This window comes from Teleopsis dalmanni, chromosome 1 (genome assembly GCF_002237135.1).
Source record: "Teleopsis dalmanni isolate 2A chromosome 1, ASM223713v2, whole genome shotgun sequence".
In the NCBI taxonomy this organism is placed as follows: domain Eukaryota; kingdom Metazoa; phylum Arthropoda; class Insecta; order Diptera; family Diopsidae; genus Teleopsis; species Teleopsis dalmanni.
In genome coordinates this window covers 35,647,036-35,663,992 of record NC_051846.1, presented here as the reverse complement: position 1 = coordinate 35,663,992, position 16,957 = coordinate 35,647,036, and the positions used below count along the sequence as shown (strand labels likewise).

At 31.7% G+C, this 16,957-nt stretch overlaps 3 protein-coding genes across 3 annotated transcripts; 2 read left to right on the top strand and 1 right to left on the bottom strand.

Annotated features, from left to right (window-relative positions):
- Positions 1-4,308: 4,308 nt before the first annotated feature.
- On the top strand, positions 4,309-5,209 carry LOC119669500. The gene has a single exon (XM_038079404.1). It carries the CDS (start codon positions 4,398-4,400, stop codon positions 5,145-5,147), a length of 750 nt encoding a protein of 249 aa, XP_037935332.1. The 5' UTR covers positions 4,309-4,397; the 3' UTR covers positions 5,148-5,209.
- Positions 5,210-7,292: 2,083 nt separating this feature from the next.
- Positions 7,293-7,877, top strand: LOC119671447 (probable ubiquitin-conjugating enzyme E2 7). The gene has a single exon (XM_038082081.1). The coding sequence runs from the start codon at positions 7,327-7,329 to the stop codon at positions 7,822-7,824; it is 498 nt and encodes a 165-aa protein (XP_037938009.1). The 5' UTR covers positions 7,293-7,326; the 3' UTR covers positions 7,825-7,877.
- A 1,170-nt stretch (positions 7,878-9,047) lies between these two features.
- On the bottom strand, positions 9,048-16,681 carry LOC119667806 (muscle M-line assembly protein unc-89). The gene is made up of 3 exons (XM_038077132.1): positions 16,029-16,681; positions 11,274-13,421; positions 9,048-11,188 (listed from the first exon to the last, which is right to left on the bottom strand). Exons 1-3 carry the CDS (start codon positions 16,105-16,107, stop codon positions 9,171-9,173), a joined length of 4,245 nt encoding a protein of 1,414 aa, XP_037933060.1. The 5' UTR covers positions 16,108-16,681; the 3' UTR covers positions 9,048-9,170.
- Between the last annotated feature and the right edge of the window lie 276 nt (positions 16,682-16,957).

The following is a 16,957-nucleotide window of genomic DNA, read 5'->3' as shown; positions in this document are numbered from 1 at the left end:
ATATAATGTAGCTGTAATATCTTACATTACAGAATTATTTTTAATGCCTATATTAAAACTAAAACCTAATAGTTTAAATTAGATACAATTTGATATCTTGTTTCCGGAAATAATACCAATTGCCATTGATTATTTTGAGGTTGTCTTGGATTTTCTTAGAAGTAAGCAGAAGTAAAATTAAAAAAGGACCCACAATACTGGTAGAAATCCCCTGTTATTATAAAATAATAGGCTATGAATGCACCACGACCTAAAAGACTTATTGTGCAGTCACTTTTTCCTATATATGATCACATATATATATATAAACTTATGATGAATTACCCACTTAATATTTCTTAAGTCTGTGAGTTATATATGTCTGAAAGTAATATTTTTCTTAGGTACTTACAATCAAAAGAGTAGCAGCCAAAAGCATTAATCTATGCTCGTTTTGTAAATTTTCATTGTATTGTAGACATAATGGCGAATACTCTTCGATAACATCACCATCAAAAACACTTTTTCGATATATACAGCCTACTTCAAGCCCATATGCAGTTAGAATCTACAATGTAAGTTTGCTTAAAAAATTAATGTTATTTTCTTCTGAGCTCTGTTACATCTATGTGTAAGTTTGAGCATAAAATTAAGTTAATTATAAATAATTATTACCTTAAACATACACATATGTATGTCTTGAGCAACAATTTTCAGAAGTATTTCCTTGTTTGGATTTTTTATGTGAAATACGGCGTAAAATAAATTAAACTGCTGTTCAATAGTTCCGATTAGGTTTAGTTTGTTCTTAAATGGAGCGTAGATCTCTAACATTTGTAGTGATATCGGGCAACAACACGCATCACAACGTAAACTCCGATATAATTGCATTGAATCTTCTTCAGTGAATGTGCTGTGGAGCATCTTGATATCGTATATGGGATGTTGAATAGTACCGACACCCACTCTCAAACAAAAAACAGTTTGTACAGTTGCGCTTAAAATTTGTTGTTTTTGGTCATTGCGGATGATAAATATCTTTTGCCACTTCTGTTCCGAAGATAGAAATGTTTCCAAATGCACCAATTCAGATTTTTGTTCCAAAGTAATTTCATTTACATTACTTAACACGTCTTTGATAAGTTCTTTACGTGCTGACCTTACTTGTTTCTTCATTTTCATTTAATAACTTGGAAAAATTTTGATTGCCTACGAGGTACCAAGCAGTTTCACAAATTATTTTATCTATTTTATAACCATAAACTAATTATTATAATTTTTTGGTAATTTTATTAAATACGAAATAATTAACATAATGAATGTAACGTTTAAATGAAAGCAATTTATTTCTTTTTGATATGTCTGACTTAATTTAATCTATAAATCGATATATGAGTCACTTTCTAAAGAATGTCTCTAGGAAATGTTTGTTAACATATATACCATAAATTTTTATACTTTTGTCATTATTTTTAAAGAATTAATTTACTTAAACAACTTGAAAATTTTAGTTCATAAACAGAAGAAAAAAAATAAGATTATCTTAAAAAAATTTATGTTTTTAACGTTTTTTTTTGCTGTGCGCTTATGTAAATATTTAATATTAGCTTATAAAGAAATTGTGTTATTGTAAAGTTAGTAAATACATAAATTACTAACAGTCGTTATTCAGTGCTGTAGAAAGCCCTAAATGTTAGTAGAAAATTTTTTAGTAAATTAAATTCAATTAAGTTTAGTCGCTATAGATAAATACTGGCTAAACAAAACTATCGACCATACAATATTAAACTCGAAAAATATTAGAATTTATGTACTTGCTTCCAAGTATAAATAATTTTAATCAAAGATTGTTTACATCAATCAAATATATCAAGCACACATAGAGAAAAAAAAGCAAAAAATACTGATGGTGTCGAAAATTATACTTACATAGGGAACTTCATGTATACTTCCGAAATAATGCCTTGGTTCAAGAAAACAAAAATTGTATGCATAGGTTGTTCATTTTTAATATCTGCGGTCGAAAGCATCCAAAGCTATGGTGTAAGACTTGAACCCACCACCACTTAGGAATGGATTTGTGGAAGTTTGCAACCATAGAACTTAAAAGTTTAATAGGATTTCTATTCCAGAAAGAAGACGAGATATTTAACAAAACCAGCATGAAAAATTTGATTTAAGATGGAATATTGTGATGAATGAAGAGTATGAGATTGGTGCAAATTTGCGAAACGACCAAACTAGGGGTGAAGTTTGGGGTCATAACGACTTCGGATGTAGAGCGTATTCTGTAACGGTTGTTCCTTCTCGAGATAGAAACAAAGGAATTAAGCGGTCTTGTACCTTAAGCAGTGTTCTTGGGAGGGAGTTACTTGGAGGATGTTGTGAGGTTTGCTATCGTAGACGAAATATTTCCTAGTACATAAAACAGATACTCATTTATTCAAATAACCTTGGCAGAATTGCACACAGAGTTGGTGTAATGTTTGCCATATGGTCTACGTTTGTAGTTCACGCAATTGCAGAAAACTCTTCGTTCGAAGGTCAGGATCAAGAAAGGTATACGAAAAATGTGTGGCACATGAGTGCTTTTTTTCATATTTTACTTTTAATTTGCCATTAAATTAAGTATGTTTGCGAAGCGCATTTTTAAAGTTCTTATGTCTAAATATGGCATGACATAAATATGGAATGACATAACTGATATGGAAGACGAAGTGGCATTTAGGAGTAAATACAACTCCAATGTGTTTAAGCTTATCAACAAACTGAATGGGAATGCCATCAATATCAAGATTCAGCCGTAAATAACCTTTCGTGAATAGTACGTTAGCTCTTATCGATCTTATCGATGTTTTATAATTAAGAAAAAAATTTGTGAAAAGATTTCTCCTATTTGAAAATTTCTATTGAAATACCCAAAAATGCATATTACTACAATTGGAACCCTTGTATTTACCGGGTTTGGCCCTAATGAAGAAAAATTAATTATGAGTGTCTGTTATATGATATTTACTCTTATTAAAATAATTATGAATTAAGCGCTATGTGATGTTTACTATTAATAAAATAATATAAAATGAAAAAAAAAAATAAATATGATTAATAGGAGTAAGCGAATGCACGACTACCATACAACGATGCTACCATCCAAATTGGAACTGAAGCTATTGAACGAATAGCTAAGTTTAAATACCTTGGTTGCTGGCTAAACGAAGAGTGGACATCAGATCAAGAAATCAAATGTCGAATAGAGATGGCTAGAAACTCTTTCCACAAATTCAAAAAATCAATTTACGTATTTGCTACGTTAAATGCTATGTCTGGTCAATTCTACTCTATGGCTTGGAATCTTGTACTTTAAAAATTCAAACAATGAACAAAATCGAAGCGTTTGAAATGTGGTGCTACAGACGTATTCTGAAGATTCCTGGGACGGACAAAGTTTCAAATGAAGAAGTTCTAACAAGATTAAGAAAATATGGAGAACTCTTAAAAATTATCAATATAAGAAAAACGAGGTATTTTGGACACATCATCTGAGTTCCAAAATATGAGTTGCTGCAACTGATTGTGGAAGGCGGAATCGAAGGCAAACGCGTCATGGGAAGGAAACAAATGACTTAGTTGAGGAACATGCGACACTGAACTGGGTTAAGAATGATTGGAGATTTGGTACATACTGCTAGAGATAGAGAGAACTTCAAAAACATTATTTCTAACATATTGTAATTTATATGATTGTGTAATATTAAATTTTTGAATAAACAATTGAAGAAGAAGTGAATACATAAATATGTGATGAATCTGTCAATTCCGCGATTTACCAATTTAATTTTAATGAATTGAATTTAATGAATTTATTTCAATTATAAATTTTAAAGAAAACATAGAGGCATACTTTAAAAGAAAACCACAGAAAAAAATAAAATAAACCAAGTTGTAGGAATATATATAAACATACTGCAGGAGTATAGATCTACTTCATTGCTTAAAGAAAAATCATACACATGGCAATTACTTAGTGACTAATAACAGACAAAAAAAATCTTTCACGAATAGTTACAAACCACCACTAAGTATTTTTTCCGTTTCGTATTAAATGATAAAATATTTTATCTTAAAGATTAAAATTATTTCATAAAACTGTTGACAAAAGTGTCGACTTTGAAAATCTGCGAGAAAACATACCCATTATGAATCTTATGTAAACTAATAATTTTCTGTTAAATGACGTTTAAACGAGATAAGCATAATAGTCAGAAAAAAACAACTAAAGGCATCTGCGAAAGTTCTTTACCTTGCAATGTAGTCAACGCTTCGACTATAAAGACCAACTCAACTAAGTTACTGGTAGGTAATTACGAAAATAAGTTCGAGCGATAAACAGCACCTCTTCAACTCGGAATCCCAACAAAATGAAATACGTGTCGGTTTTTTATATTCTATGTCTGGCTTGTCATCTGTCAACAGCAGCCAAACCAGCACGCAATGTACCTGCTACTAACTCGACACCTGTGGGACCAAATTTAGTACAAGAATTACAAGAGCTCCAGGGTTTAATAGCTATAAAACCAATTAAGGAATTGGTTGCACGCTATTTACTTAACGACGAACAGTTCCAATCTATTATACGTTCTATAAATACTAACGAAGCTTTTATGCTACGTGTACGCTTTATGCAACAGCCAGAAGTAATAACGCTTAAAGCCTGGATACGCATGCAGATGATGTATTTAGAAGACTCGCTAGAAATGGACAAATCTATCGAAATGAATATTTTCAATCCATTATCTTACTGGTCAAATAGCGTTTTTGGTTGGCCAGGATTTGTTGCTGAATTTTTTGCCTACTATCCCGAACAACTTGTACGTAGTCATATTGCTGCCAAAGTTGCACAGAATGGAACATTTGCTCAGCTATGGACACGTGTAACAGCTGTGGGAGCAGCTTATAATCGTGTTATGTCTTTTCCTGCATCACAAGTAGTTATCGCTCAACTTGAAGCAATAGGCGTTAATACTACTGAAATCGATCAGTTCATTCGTACACAACTTGATTGGGTCAAAGTTAATGCCACTACACCAACATCAGGGCCAGTAGCTTCTGCAGCATATGGACCACTTACATATGGATCATCTATATATGGACCTCCAATTCAATACTAAATTTAATATTAAAGTAAAATATTTATTTATATTATGGCGGCTATTTTTAACTTAATATTTTATTCGATATTTATATGATTTTTTTTCAAAACTTGATTTTACCTATTAATCAAAATAATAATTAAAAGTTTCCGTTAATGATTTTTCGACTAAGGCTCTTTTATGATCAATGTTATGTAGTTATATAGCAATTATGGCATAATTTGATGCTATATCCAGAAGAACAGAATCAAACGCTCACACACATACATAACGATTGTGCAAAAAACCTAGGACCGCACCCTGTGACAATAGGAAGGAAACGTTATTAAAAAGATAATAAGCAGTGATTTAGATTTTAATAGAAATGTGAACAAATTTGAATAGATTTTAACGAGTCTATGATTTATGAAGAAATGTTATTAAAAAGTTAGTAACCAGTGTTTTAGATTTTGATAGAAATATTAACAAATTTGAATAGATTCTAGCGAGAGTCTATAAGCCACTTAAAACGACAAGGACACTCGACATGGTAATAAGCTACTAGACGAGAGAAATGTTTTTAAAATGATAGTGACCAATAATAGAGAATTTAATAAAAATGTTAACAAGTTTGATTTAATTTTACCAAATCAACCAAAAACTTTCCATTAGTGACAAGAGAATTAAACTAAACTAAAATTATGTCTTAGACTTTGTTATCAGTAATTAAGGTCAAATAAAATTGAATCCGATCAATAGAATATAAAAATCTTCACAAAATTCTCATTAATCACATATTTGCACAATGTATATTCAAAAATTGTTATAATAGTGATTTAAAGAATCTCCAAAATAGCCATTGTTGGTTTTTTAAACATTATTGGATAATGATGCGTAGGCCTTGATCAGTGGATTATAATGTATAGAACGTTATTGGAATCCATTTTGATAAAAAGTTATCGTTCCAATAATTTGTTCATTTTTTAGTTTCTAAAAGACCTTGCATATTTACGTTATATACGTTAGGTATATACGTTAAATACCATATGAGTAAAAATATATTGATCCAAATATTAGCGTTTCTGAATATTACGTTTTATATACGTAATATTCAGAAACGCTAAAAGATAAAAGAATACATTGTGCCGAAGAGATCAATCAATGATAAAGAATAAGATCAATATTTATATAATTGTTAAAATAAAAATAAAATCGTTTGTGACCATTTGCTCTTCATAGAATCTGCGGGAACTATATATATATATATAAATTTAAACTACTAACATGTAGAAACTGAAGTGTGAAATACGAATAAAAATAGAAACTATCTAATGTTAATAGTAGTTATAGAAATCAGATAAAAAGAAAAACAACATATAAATAATATTAACAGTTAAAACTTTGAATGTAGTCCTTAAAGTATTTCCCGAACCAGAGTCCGAAGTAAAATATTGCTTTAAATGGAAACTCAAGTTTTGATATAGTAAAGTGCAATAGTAATGTTGTCTCTAAACATTCATATAATAGATTTAATTCAACGGTGATTGGTTATAACTCAGTTATTAGAAAATTTATAGGCGACTCAACTTTTGTATGGACAAATCGTTTCAAAATCCAATTTTTATAGGACATTTTATTTTCATTTTCAATATAAATGATGACAAATAATAATTAGAAGAACAAGGTTTTTCAACTGCCATTGGTTATGTACAATTTATGTCATCGTTATTTCAAATTTAAGATAAATAAATAATATTTTCAGTTATATATGTATAGACTTTAAATAAATTAAAGTCATCATATATAGTAATAAAAAAGTAACGAGAATTTAAAAATAGTACTTCTCCTATCGTGTTCACTAAGTTCATAGTGTTTTTACTCTCATTTTCAATTTTATAATTTGCATTGTAAACAAGACAAATTTTACTCATGCCGTCATAGTCTATATAACATGGTCCTTAGGAAATCCAATTCCTTTGCAATAAAATTTTAAAGATTTAAGCAAGCATTGAGAACTTCTTTTTAACACTAATCAAAATTCATAACATTTGAATAAAAAAAATAAACAGAAAATATTGTGCTTCAAAAAGTATAACTAAATTTAAAATACCAGAATATATATATATAAAATTATATATATTATATATAAAATATATAAAATTATATAATTATATATATAAAATATATATATAAAATTGTGTGTTAATTTTAAAGTAAAATGGCAGAGTTGCGCTCAAAGATAATGTTAATGAAACAATTGGAGGAACTTCAAGCAAATCCAAACAATATATTTTCCGCCGGCTTAAAAGATGATTCCGATATATACAATTGGGAAATCGTTATTATGGGACCTCCTGACACTATTTTTGAAGGAGGCGTTTTTAATGCAGTTTTGTCCTTTCCTATAGAATATCCTTTACGTCCGCCAACAATGAAATTTCTTTCAAATATGTGGCATCCAAATATCTATGCGGATGGAACTGTTTGTATTTCTATACTCCAGGATTCCCGTGATTTTGCTTGGGGTAATTATAGAGCTGGGGAGTGCTGGTTACCTGTTCACACTGTACAGACCATATTACTGTCAGTAGTATCTTTACTTTCGGATCCCAATGTTACGTCACCTGCCAATTTGCAAGCCGCTCGGGAATTCACTCAAAACTATTCGGAGTACAAGAAGAAAGTCTCACAGTGTGTGCGGAAAAGCCAAGAATAAATTACCTATAATGTTTTAAAATTTTATTGTAAGTAGTTTTAGTTTTAAATAAAATTAGGAGCGCTATTCTTCATACAAATAAAAATATGTATATCTGGTACAAATACATAATGTAACTTCAGTAATTTTTTGGTTATTTGTTAATAAAATGAGTAATCTTCAAATATTAATAAAGATTTTGTTAGTTCAAAAAACCACTTCTTCTTAGTTCAAAGTTCATTTAACTAATAAATTAAATTTTGTGTATTGTATTGAACAAACTTATGAGCTAGCTAGAATTGCATCAAAAACCGACATTACAGGCCCTCAACTCTTTCGTGGGTTGAAAAGGGTCAGTAAAAAACAAATAATTAGGGAGAGGGAGAACTTTGTCGTCTGGTGTACTGGGAAGTTTCCCTGGACTTAGTGAAAGCAAAGCACTGATCAAATCAAACTCCTACAAAAATATTCTTGACTTCTCAAAAAGTCTTTTAAGGTTGCTAACGGGTTTCATTATGGGTCATTTTGATCTGAAATATCACCTTCATGAACTTTAACTATCTGTTAATCCGGAACGCAGATTATACTTTGAAGATGAGGAGACAACTATGCATATTTTTTGTAATTGTCCAGCTTTAACTACGCGCAGAAGAAACTTTTCATTTCTGTCGCCAGTACAGATTAAAGCTCTTTTTCCGTATTCATTCTGGATTTTGTTCACGAAGCTGTAGAGGACTTTATATAATTAAAAGTGAGGCGAATATTAGACGAATTCACGTCACTAGTTTTATTAATAATAATAATTATAATAGGAGCTTCCGAAATCGAATATTATTGAGAATTTTGATAGTAGATTAATAGAGATTTATGAACAATATAATTAAAAGTGCAACATTTGATTGGAAAATTTTTCTAATAGCAACATTTGATGAAATTACACAAAATCTTTAAATAATAATAAATAATTCAGAATTATTTTTTAAAAAATAGTTATTATTAATAGTAAATTAAATAATGTTTTAATAATTAACAATTTATGAAACATATGTTGAATAAATTCGGTTGATCATAACGATTCAAATTGATATTAAATGTATTTAAGGTGTTTACACCTCAACTTATGGGAATTTAAAATATTTATTTAATTTTATTTTAAACTTTTTTTGTAATTAATTTAAGAACACAAATATTTTTTCTTACGAATAATATATTAACTAATTAATAATATATAAAGTAATTTTGCTTAAATTAAATTTAAATAAATTTGAAATCATTTCAATAATGACAATAATGGCAATTATCATATTTTTACGTATCAAAAAATTGAAGACATATCAAGTAGGTATATTAGTTGCTATTAAAGTCTGTTATTCCTCCTTCTTTCGTTTCATCCAGTTTGGTATGTTTGCGCGTATTGCCTCACCAAGTTGTCTATAAATTAATAAGGCTAATATTGGTAGTACCAATTTGGCGTCCTTAAATATATAGACATAGCATGCAACTATAAAGAGTACTAAATCAGTAGAGTAACTAAGCGCGGATCTAACTTTTTCGTGTGCTTCTTCACTTAACTGTTCTTGACTTCTTGTTTTTGTTAGTTCCTTACTAGTTGCAATCATTGCCAATTCATTAAGGTCTTTTATTTGTTCAGCATTCGGTAGTGCACTTCTAAATGATACTGGTGATTTAGATTGATTTACGTAACGTGTACGTGATGCAGTGCGTCTATTGAAAGTTATTTCCGGTTCCATACCCAAGTTATTAATTGTTATATCTTGTGCAGATGCCAGACTAGAAGGTGGACGACTTGTGGATGCATCTCGCGACCGTGTACTTGATGGCATACGCTTTTTAATAATACGTTTTACTTTGACCATTCGTGTACGTCCTCGTGAATCTGGACGTTCTTCCAGTGTTTCACTTACAACTGTTTCAGTAACTATTTCGCTTTCGTATTCGGTTCTATTTGAAAACTGTTTTGTACTGTCCTCACTAGGTGTATCAGGAGGCTTTGTCTTATTTTCTGCCGTCATTGCTAAGTTACTGGCAGTTTCACGTACATGAACCATTTGCCCACGTTCAGATATTGAGAGCCTTGGTTTGTTGTTTATAGGTGGCATTAGTCCAATATCTGGACTGTGTGATCTGCGTAATTTTAAATGATCTGTAACATTTTTTTCATGTTCAATTTCATCTGCACTACCTTCTTTTGCTGCTTTCTCTGTGATTTTCTTCAATTCATCTTTATCAAGATATATTGGTGTGTGATATCCTCGTGTCGAACTCACTTCTCGTACTAAATCACTATAGTGATCAACAGCAGCGTGTGATTCTTCCTGCATAAGACGTTCCGCTTCTTTTCGTTTGCGTTCCTCTTCTTCTTTAACTTTACGTTTTACTTCAATATCTGCTGCAATATTTGCTGCGTTCGTCTTTTCATTCGGATTTGATAGAATTTGATTTTCTTCAGTATTTTTTTCAGTTGCTGAACGTTTGTCGCGTTTGAAGAATGATTTTATACCTTTAGTTAAATCTAATTTCTCACCTCCAGAGTTGTTATTGTTATTGTTAGTTTGCTGAATTACATTTTGCGGCACGTTTTCTGTTGAAGACCGTTTAAGTATTGGTTTCGGTACGAAATCTGGGCTAGGTAATGGCACGGGGCGGTTAAGTACTAATGCAGCTTCTTCAGGTGTTGGAGCACGGTATGGTGTAAAAGTACCTGCAGACATATTGCGTGGGTGATAAGTCTCGAGTTCACGCGGACTAGGTGATCTTGTTCGTGCCAGTAGTTCAATTTTAAATTTCTCTATGGAATCCTCTTCAGAAGATGCAGTACTTTCTGTATAATCAGATCCAAGCTCATAACTAGTATTTTTATTTGTTTCACTTGGTGGTTGAAAATCACTCAGGTCATCACTTTCTTGACTTTGCTGTCTTTTGTTAATTAACATTCCAGTAGCACGCGACAATGGTTTTATTTCAGATACATTTTCACGTGAGCTCCATTTTAATGCTGATTTCAAATCACCTCCAACATCAGCCGATTGTCGTCTTATTTCGCTCCGTTTTTCGAAAGAAAGACGCTCAGCTTCAGTCATCGATCCTAACCGTTTACGTATAGTTGTGGGTTGCACATTACTAGGAGTTGGTATTTTGTCTACAGACATTTTCACTTTGCGCGCTTTTTCCGCTTCTTCCAGTTCCACGGCTTCATAAAATCTAGCCATAGCACGTTCATATAACAATTCGGTCGAACTAACAGACCGACGTAGAGGGAAGGTATGTAAGTTAGTAAATTCTAATGAAGCTAAGTCTGGGCATGAAATTGATATAGGAGGTGGTTGTATAGCGTCCTCTAAGTCCAATTCGAAGGAGTCTTGCTCTAAAATTTTTAAAAAAAATTAAAGAAAAAGTTTAAATTAGTATTGGTGAACTGGTATATTGGAAAGGTGACACTAAACACTTACTGTCTTTATCCTTAACTTTACTATTTTTGTCAAACACGACAAGCATGAACTCGTTGCTTGTGTGCACATCGTCGTGCTTCTCAGCGCGGGATATAGACTTCAACTGAGGAGTTGTTTCAGTTTCTGGAGTTGTTAGTGGAGTTAAAGGCATTGGAGGATTTGGAGGTGGAGCACTTATTTGTATAGTTGGGTTTGTTATCGTTGTTGCATTTTGTTTGCCATTAGCGTTATTGTTAATAGTTACTCCTAGACCACCTGTGGCAATGGCAATTGCTAAAGCAGGGGCATGTTTTGCAGGACTTAGGGAGTGACCAGAGAAACGTCGAACATGTTGATTTACACCTAATTGTACAGGTTCTGCGCTACGTTCAAGTGCCGGAGTATTTTTAATAGGCTCTGGTGGTGTTGGGCTTTTACGTGTTGCTGTAGTCTTACGAGCTTCTAAAGTAGGTGTAAGTGGCGTAGGGTTGCGTTCAACACTGCTTGGAGTTGATGCTTTTTCAGGCGTTATTGAAGGTTCAGGAGTAGCTAAAGGTACGTTGGGCGTCAATGGAGAAGGAGATTTATCTTTCTGAGGTGCATTAAAAGTAAGGAATTGTAATGCTGATTTATATTCCTTTGTTGGAGACCGTTGCGGGGATTTAGTTACTGGAATAGAGGCGTCTATATTTAAGCTGAGTTTAGATTTTATGCTTTGTGCAACTGAATCTGCACTGCTAAGTGATGGACTCTTGCGTATATCCATTTTTAGTGCTTGATCCGAAGTACCATATGACATTTCACGATGTAAATCTTCGCTATCAATTAATTGTGGTTTCGGTTTACGTGCTACTGATGGTGACACTCTGGTTTCAGTTGCTGCATCCTGTTGCGCACGCGGTGGCGAAAGAGTTTTCCTGCGAGGTGGGGTTGGTTTATTTTTCTCATCATTTTTATTCTCAGATTTTGGCTTTGTAATGCCACGCTTGGGATCCGGTATAAAAAGTACATCAGATTCTTCACTTGGATCACTGAGACCATATGGGTTTTCAGCTTTCACCCGAAATTTATACTCAGAACCTTCTATCAAATCATGCAAAGTTGTGCTCAGTGATCGTGTAGTCGCTGCCTTCAGCCACACATTCCAACCGACACGGAAATATTCTACAATATAATTACCGATTTTGCACCCACCATCGTCAATTGGAGATGTCCAAGAGAGTGTAGCAGATTTTCCAAAGGACATATTTATTCTAACTTTACCAGGTGCATTTGGTCTGGCAGTGACTGTTACCAAAAATGAGGTTATGTCATCACCTAGTTTATTTGAAGCACGTATGCTATATTCCCCACGATCATCACGTTGTATGTTATCAATTTTAAGCATAGAATTGCGATCCGTATTTATTATTTCAAAACGTCCCTCATTATTAATGATCTCACCTTCATGTAACCATGATACATTTGGCGTTGGTTGTCCAGCAATACCTACTTTCAAACGTAAAATCTCATCTGCTTCTACTATGAGACCGTCTTCATAAGTACGTGGCAAACGTATTCTAGGTGGTGCTTGGACCATTAATTTGGCTTTCGTTACAACATGACCAGCTCGATTCGTCGCTGTGCACTTGATTTCGCCTTCATCAGTGAGTGCAACTTGATGAATTATCAACACACTGACGTCGTTATCGTTTACAATTTTCGTTCGTCTACTACTGAAAATCTCATATCCATCTTTAAACCAACTAATTTCTGGTGTTGGTTGCCCTAGCACACGGACACGAAATTCAATGCGTTCATCTTCGACAGCTTGTGTATCTTGAAGTTCGTCGGTGAAGCGTGGTACACTAATTGCGTTACGTTGTAATGTTACTGTTAATGCATCAGAAAGTTCACTTGCATCTGAACGGCCCACAATATTTTCGGCAAATACTCGAAATTGATAACGCCAACCAGGTTCCAATCCACTAATGGATACTTCGCATCGTGGCACAGGAGTAGGTGTGGCACGTACCCAATGTGGTGAGCCCATTCTACGATGTTCAACAACGTAACCAGTAATAGGTGAGCCTCCATCAACTTTTGGACGTTCCCAACTTAAATTAACAACATCGGGCTGTTGATCAGAGAGCGGTATTAATATTGGTCTCCCAGGCGGTGAAGGTCGTTCTGTAAAAAAAAAAATTTGAAATACATGTGAGCTATTTATTCATTATTTATATATTATTGCTATAAGATATAGCGTTTTATAAATTAAAATAAAAATTATGTGGGGTAGGAATCGAAATATGCTAAATTCTTTCAAAAAATATTTTCAAATATGCTAAATGCAAGTCTGAAGAGTAAGAATACTTTGAATACAAAAATTCCTACAAAATAAAAAACTGCCGTCTAATAACTGTTACTCAATATTTGTATAATCAATCTAAAAATTCTATAAATCGGGAGACACAAATACAAATTATTATCTTACTCAGATGCTGACCAGACATGGATACTTTTACAAGTGAAGACTATGATGGCGCAAAGTACACCTTTTACTGGTGATTCACATTTAAAGAAGCGATAATAGCCCACATTGGACTAATAACTTCTGAAAATATAGTGAAAAAGATAAGAAACGAACCCAGAAAACTGACGAATGACGATTCAAGTTCTCAAAGCGAATTAGACCTAGAAAGGAGAATCAGAAACTATGCTTATGAGTAGTGCATAGTATAATAGAATAGAAAATACGGTAAAAAAGTGGATGTTTGAATATACCATAGATCGAAAATCACAAGAGCATGGCTTGAAATGTCAACGTAAAACAGACTCTTCTTAAAGTAATGCGAAATCGGTCCCCAGGGAGAATAAGTCTCGCCGAAACGGTGCGGTTTTAGTCCATATACTATATATTAATGTTAGGGAGTCGGGTATCATCAGTCCGAAAAAAATATTAACTATAATTAATTTACAACTAGATAGTATGTGTATTCTGTGTATTGAAAAAAATGACAATTTTATATAAGCTAAATGTCAGCAATATAGTGAAGTGAGAAAAGTTGGTTAAAATAGCCAACGCTATTGAAATCTGTTGTTAAATCCTCGTGTACAGAAAATCGATATCGTGCTATATTTTTAATTGATAACGACACAAAAAAGGACATTATTATCCTGATACTAATTGTGTAATATTTATGTAGAAATAATAATAGTAGACGCACATAACTCATAGTTAGTAAAACATTTTTGGGAATGTAAGTTACAAAGATATGCGGCAAATAACAAACTAATTGACTGTCAACGCAGCCATATAAATGCGCTTATACAGCTGGATATACTACATATACGTTATACCACATCCTGTTTTAATATGAATGTATCCATTATTGTGGATATTTTTATATTAAAAATACTTAAAGAGGTAACACAATAGGATCGCCGGCATAATATAACCTAACCAGAAGTTACTAGATAACGTGATCGACCATAAATATCATGGAAAAGGACTATTTTAAATTAACCTCGCAAATACCTTAATGGGATAATTTTCACGTAATAGAAATAACTGAAAAATCTATATCCAAACTTTTAATAGCAGTATAGATTAAATAATAGGATAAAACATAGTGTTCAAAAAGTATAAATTTAAATATTTAAATTTAAATATTTATAATTTTATAATAATAATTTTAAATATATTAGAAGTAATATTTTGGAATATAGTATATAGTATACAGTGACTATTAAACAAGTGACAAATTTCTATATTTGTATATAGCAACTTACTCACCACCAAATTATTATTGGAAATCCATGATTCTTCAAATATCGCATTTGCACATATTTTTTGTATAAACAAACGCTCATAGCATCTCAATTATAATTTCTTTGCGATCACTAACTCGAATGAATATCTTTATTTATTTATTGAATTTTTTATAATTATTATCTGTGATATAAATGTTTAAATTTGTAACTCTAGGATCGAGTTCCTTGATTATATTATTCAAAAAGTATGTAGATCTTCTTTTTTATGGATGCTTTGAATATAAGACAGTAGCAAACAGTTTAAATTCTTAATCATATGTTTCTTTTCTATTCAATATTTTGCAATTACATGTATTTCATACATATAAAAATTGTTTTGAATTAATATCTAATATAGATTCAAAAAAATGAATGAAATTAATTAGAACACAAAAGAGACGCAGAGAAACTCTTCACTAAATTATCCTAATAGCTCATTATATATACAAAAACCAATGCCTATTTTCTCCTACTTAACGAAACCTTTTGTTTATTGCATTTAGAATTACTTTTCGATTTCTTTTTATTCCATTTTTTTGGTTTTTTTTTTTGGTAAAATTAGAAAACATTTTGAACATTTTCATTTTAAAAAAAATATGTCAAAATTCAGAAAAAATACATACGTAAATAAATAAAATATACGACGATAAAAATTTCTTGCTAAAAATCTTCTCTGAATTTGTATTTAGGCCTTGTCATATACCAATGTTTAGAAATTTGCTCTTCGTATTATCTCCGAGAGAAAATCTAAAGACGGCACCAACCACTTGAGTAAAAAAAAATTCTAAAAATAAACCTATTTTCAGCGCTTCTACAGTCTGGTTATGTGTGACTTTATGTTATAATTATTGTGAAAAATTGTACAAAATTCTTTATATATAAATACGCTTTATATATAATTATATGTACGCAAACGTATGTATATATATAACCAAATGCATTTAAAATTACTTACGCGATTACAATGAAAATTATGCCATTTACCTGCAGTTTTCCAACGCACATTTTTTTTAGGTCTCCCACTTTGATTTTGATGCTGTAATTTTCCAGGTTGATTACCCATTCTTATAAAAAAAAACTATTATTCACTTAAAAACCGAATAATTTAAATATATATTAACGGTTTCTATCGATTGATATTGGCTTTTACACAATGAAAAATGAATTCTTATTCCGGAAATAGGAACGCTGCCAACGTAATTCCTTCACCACAAACTCACGCAAAATTCGAATTAATTTATTTGAATTAAAAAAATATTGTTAGAAAAAAATTTTCAACAAATATTTTTTTTATTTTTTGCTATGAATTTTTCACCGAAATTATTGTGGACTTCATTTTTGTGTTGAATAATCCCGTTTTGCGTACACCACCGTCGCACGAACACTTCTTCAGTAGTACGAGCGTCTGGGATAAGCTTTCAAGGAATATTGCAAACGAATGAGCAAAATCGAAAGAAGAATTTCAACTGAACGGTTTTCAATGGTGCCAACCTTTGGGAAAGAAATTTTTGAAATTTTCGTTCAGTTTTATTGCGTTTTCGTTAAAATTTTTTGCGCTCTCTGCGCCTAGTGGGAGTAAGGCGGGTGCGTTTGTTATGATCAATGAAGTAAGTGGAAAAAAGAATACATGATGACCGGCGAGCAAAACAAATAATTAGAATTTTTTTGTTTTTTTATTTAGCGCAGAAAAAAACAAAAAAAAAAGAAACAGTGTATGTTTATTAAAAAAATAATTATTTTTACAACACCTGAGGTGAAAAAGAAAAAAATTCACAACTGCAAATGTTTAGAATAGAACAAGCATATATGGTATTTGAATTGTAGTCTTCACATTATTGAATGTAAATGGTATATCAAATTTGTTAAGATCTTTAAGTCGCCCAAAATAAGACGTCGGAGCTAATATATAATGT